General features: G+C 41.6%; 1 protein-coding gene across 3 annotated transcripts in view; it reads left to right on the forward strand.

Moving 5' to 3' along the window:
• Positions 1–4,887, forward strand: part of dnm3a (dynamin 3a) — a 20,256-nt gene extending 15,369 nt beyond the window's left edge. For all 3 annotated transcript variants that reach the window (XM_035652916.1, XM_035652917.1, XM_035652918.1), the window contains 5 exons: positions 1,667–1,778; positions 2,397–2,546; positions 2,843–3,066; positions 3,148–3,315; positions 4,567–4,887. In XM_035652916.1, the coding sequence (XP_035508809.1) occupies positions 1,667–1,778; positions 2,397–2,546; positions 2,843–3,066; positions 3,148–3,315; positions 4,567–4,600 (688 nt within the window). In that variant the 3' untranslated portion in view covers positions 4,601–4,887. The remainder of the gene's footprint in view (positions 1–1,666; positions 1,779–2,396; positions 2,547–2,842; positions 3,067–3,147; positions 3,316–4,566) is intronic.
• Positions 4,888–5,165: the final 278 nt, after the last annotated feature.

Genomic DNA, 5,165 nt, shown 5'->3' on the forward strand with positions numbered 1-5,165 from the left:
ACACACTGAAGAAGGGCGACTTGCCTGAAATGTCTGTGTCCAAATTAAAAAGTTAAACAGAAGTGCTGTCATTCCCAGGCCACACAGACCAAGAATTTAATGGAATTTACTAGAAGCGTATTTTATTTAAACAAACCCAAGTCCCTATTTAAATCAAGATTTATCACTGATTTGCTGTAACATTTAGCTTTACAGAAATTATACCCTTATTTCTCGATGTGTATTTGTCTAGTTGCAAGTGCTTGTGTGCGTCTCTGTCCTTTACTTTATCAATGAATCATTCTCGGTTTACATTCTGTTGAATTGTATACACAATATATTTTTAAAGGATCGTACCAAGTTTGGGGAAGACAGGCCTACCTGCATTCAAACTGTGGTTCCCAACATGGGGACGACTCTAGTGGGGCCCTTTTACACAAAACCCAATGACTTGTGCTACCTCTTTACCAAGACATTTACATAAGAGGCAGAAATGGGACACAGGTCAGTCAGTGTATCACTTAAATAGGTGGCCTTTACTGTACATTAGACCAGGATGTGACAATTGTAAGAGAGAGAGATTTTTTGTTTTGTTTTAGTCTTCCTCCCCCCACAAAGTTATTATTAAATCACACACAAACTCACCAACATCAGAGACATGTTTATTTAACATTATATTATATATTATTTTAGATTTGTATATTTCTCTATAGTGCAAACCAAATAATGGAACATGAAAGCTCTGACAAAAATTAATTTGTGCTGCATTCACAATGTAGAATAGAAAGTTTCACACTTATTACGAGTATTTTACTGCACACAAAATATTATGCTTTACAAACTTTATAAACCAAATCTTGCCATTGAGCCAATTTCAAGATGTAGGAGAGACACATGGGTTTTTTAAGTACAATATTTTCCCTCATCAATACTTGTGTGCAGGAGCTCAGGTGATAAGTATGGACGATACAGTGCTACAGCTTATGGTATTGTGTACTGAATGCTTTAATAAATTCACATGTTGCACAAGAAGGAAACCTTGTTCCAATAACATTTGGCTTGTGTACAAAGTGGGTCAAGAGCTGAGTGAAGAAGGGGTATTAAGAAATTAGAACACAAACACAGAAATTGTGATTTGGTAGCTTTTTTCACTCCTCTTTAAAGTGCACTACACACGATCGGCATCATCTCAAAAGTAACTGTCAAGATAAGTCATAATTGCAGCTGAGTCTGACAAAGTTTAGCCGGGGACACTTTTTTTAGTACTACTAAGTCTTCTCTTTCCACAAGACGTGGAGCAAGACTTGTTTTGTTTCCACTGGAAGTGAAATGGTAAGAAAGGAGACAGCGAATAGCTAAAAAAAAGCTGAAATTATCCCACGCATTGTGACTAAAACTCTGGCTACATCACTTACACTGAGTTCATAAGGGAAACCAATAACATGTAATTACTAAAAGGTCAGGGTACCTATTTTGGATAATGCTTGTCAGCACTGTCCATGTTAGTGTGGATGATTTTGATATGTACTGTATTTTCTAATGTCATAAGTAAGGTTACCAACATGGTGTATTTGTTTTACGGTATGTGAGATTATGAGTTCATTACTCTGTATTGTGGAAAGAGTGTAATTACTGGCTAGGAAGTGTAGTTTTTGAGACGTCTGACAATATTGCACTGAATTTGCAGGAACGTGTATAAGGACTACAAATGCCTGGAGTTGGCCTGTAACTCTCAGGAGGATCTGGACAGCTGGAAGGCGTCTTTTCTACAGGCTGGAGTCTACCCTGAAAAAGTCACTGTTAGTACTCTGACCCCTAATTCAACCTAATGAAACCCAGTCCTGACCCGAGCTGTGGGGAGCTGCACCTGTCTGCACGTTACCTTTGTGTTGCATGCACTCATAGCATTTGCTAACCTCAAACCCTGGCCGTAACCCCTTACCCCTCTCTCCATGTTCCCCTTTCTTCTCCCCTGCCAAAAACAAAAAAGCGAGTCCCCCACCCCTTCCATCTCGCTCTGTCGTTGGCTCTTCAGCACAGCATTCTTGGCCCATGATGTCACTCCAATATGTGTGTATGTGTGTGTGTTCTAGTCTGTTTCTAATCAGCAGTTCCTCGTCCCTCACCCACTCCCCCTTTTCTTTCTTCTGCCCACTCCTCCTTACCTCCCTCTCTTGTGTTCCCTCTATTCTGCTCTCCCCGTTCCTATTGCAATGGCTCTATACTTCTTCTACTCACAAGCATAGAATAGATGATATGGCAGTGCACACAAGGCTGATCTTTATTGCTTCGCATATCTGTACTGAAATGACCAGCTGTGTTACCTCAGAAGTCACTGCAGCATGATATATCCTTAGAGACAATCTGAACATTTGTTATTTCTCTCAACTCCATCTTGTCTATCTGTGGACGGGCAGGGAAATGGATCTCCTGATAACTTCACAGACCCCCAGCTGGAGCGTCAGGTGGAAACCATTCGAAACCTGGTTGAGTCCTACATGAACATCATCTATAAGACCATCAAGGACCTAATGCCAAAGACCATTATGCACCTCATGATCAACAGCGTAAGCTACCCAGACCAGACTCTAAACTTTTTAAATCATTTTCCCTTTCTTCCAGCCAAATGCTCTCTCCCAGCCCAGCAAAATCTGCATTCCCTGTCCTGCTATACAAGTGTAGCATTTGAAACACTATTTGAGCATATTTGAAACTTGAAAAAGAAATGAGAGACCATAGAAGAAAAAAAAAATTGACTACCCCTTTAGGAATTGAGAGTCATAATCCCAAATCAGAGTATAATATCACTTTACAAACTCTAACATTTTGACATGTCACAGCTGTTTGTAACCCCTCTCTGTAGGTGAAGGAGTTCATTAACTCTGAGCTCCTGGCCCAGCTCTATGCTCTGGGAGAATGCTCAGCGCTAATGGATGAGTCACCGGAGCAGCAGCACCACCGGGAAGAAGTGCTCTGCAAACATGCTGCCCTGAAGGAGGCGCTCGCTGTCATCGGAAAGATCTCCACCTCCACCTGCACCACCCCTATGCCTCCACCTGTAGACTCTTCCTGGATACAGCCCTCCAGGTACACACAGTCAGTGATGCTTAGATGCGTGCAGTAGTGGGCTACCTATGCTTGTCACTTAATGTTCTTTTCTCCACCCAGCTTGACACACCCTAATAACTCAGTGACCAGTGGCAAGACAGTGGTTCGTGGCCATGCCCCATCAGTTCCCCGGCCACCCGCTCACACTGGACCCACTGCTTCCCAGAACGCTGATGGCCTTCAGCAGCGAGCTGGCCAACCTCACCGTGCTCCACCAAGTGTGCCAAGGTGACTCCAAAACCACACAATTACAGCCTGAAGTCTGACCTGCTATATTATAATGACCTCCAGTCAGTCAGTCAAACATTTACTGGCATATATGCATATACACGCTCGCATACACACAATCAAACCCTGCGCTACAGAGGCACTGGGGCAGAGGGAATTGTTATTTGAGCTGGGTGGGGGTCTGCTGGAAAATGTGTTTCTCATATTCTCTTTCCCATCAGCCTCAATAGAGAGGACTTCTCTCTGTGCAGCTTTCTACTGGAGCCAGAGACAACAGGCTGAGCACTCTGTCAAGTTTTCATCCTTCTCTCTGTCCTTCATCCCCCCTTTTCCCGCTTTCTCCTAGCATGCATTTGTTTTATTGCCTTCCCCAGTTTCCCTCATGCAATAACCGTTCTTTTTCCTTTTCCCCCCTACTTCTTTTTTCTTGTAGATTTCTTCACTTCTCCTCTTTCCCTGGTTCCTCCCCTGCTTTTGGCCTGTCTCTCCTTTTTCTCTCTGCCTCATTTCCTCTGTGCTCTCCAATGGTTCTTTAGGTTCTTTCCCGCATACAGTCTCCCTCTCTCCTCTGTTGACTCTTTCCATCCAACCTTATGTCTCTTTTCCTTACTCAATCTCTCTCTCTCCTATAGATATACATGGGGCATGAAGGTACTTCGATAAGTCTGTTTTTTTTCTCCCCCTATATTTATTCCTATCATTGTAAAGTCTATTGACACTAAAGACTATGAACTGTGTAACAATCAAAATGTGTGGCTTTGTGGCGAAATAAAAATAAAGCCCAAATAAAGACACAAAAAATACTTCACAAATACATCACCAAAATTTGGATTAGTTCCTTAATAAATTGTTCATCTCTCCAATATCTCATGTTCTTCTAAACAACTGTTGTTGTAACCTATGCTGTAGTAATCTCTAATATTATTAGCTCACCCTTATTCACCAATGTCTCTCTCTCTTCTTCTTTCAAACGTGGCCAAACCCATATAATTCTCCTTATAATAGCTTTTGCAAGTTTTCACAGCTTTCATGGCAAGCCTCTAATCCAGGGGTCAACGCTTTGGTTACGTAATAGGCCAGTTTTTGTTTTTCAAAATTCTTCACTGAAGGGCCAAAACAATTTTATAGCTGCAATGGAGACATAGACCCAAATATTTTACTACAATCAATACTATAATCACTTTGTTAGGTCTGCCTTGTTATATGATATTGAACCTTATAGATATATCTTTGATCTGATCCTCTCTCCAGGAGGTATCCCCCAGCCATCCCAAATGTGAAATAATAGTCCTTTCTGCTCAGAACTCCATTACCCATCGACCCCAGTGATCCTTCCAGCTGCAGCTGACTGCTACCCAGAGACACCCAGTGACCTGTGTGATGTGTAATCCAGCTGAAGCACTACACTGGGCTTCTCTCTGTCTCTTCTGGGAGCTGCTGTCTGCTAAATTCACTGAGTCTTGAGCCTGTTTTGTACATAATATCATTGGCCATAAAGGCTGGAATGTGCTCGACTGTCTTCTGACTTTTCTCAAGTGCCTGAACTTTCTGTAAATAAAAATACCAATTCTACTAAAGGAGAATACACATGCACTATTTTTACTGTTTTTGAATAAACAGGTGTTTTATTTTTGAACATGTGTCTTCATATCTCATTATTTTAAGGTTTGAGCAAATTGATGACTGGGTTTATCACTTTTCTACTGATTTTTCTTTTCCGTAGCATTCCTACTTTCAAAGCCAAAGTAAACTTTCACTCACTGTGTATATCAGCGGTTTGCTAACTAAGATTCAAGGACGTATAAGGGACCATGTGGGTGTTTTAGGGGTCCCCAGAAAACTGACTAGAA

The sequence above is a fragment of the Morone saxatilis genome, unplaced genomic scaffold (genome assembly GCF_004916995.1).
Source record: "Morone saxatilis isolate NCDOM2014 unplaced genomic scaffold, NCSU_SB_2.0 Contig12, whole genome shotgun sequence".
Classification (NCBI taxonomy): domain Eukaryota; kingdom Metazoa; phylum Chordata; class Actinopteri; family Moronidae; genus Morone; species Morone saxatilis.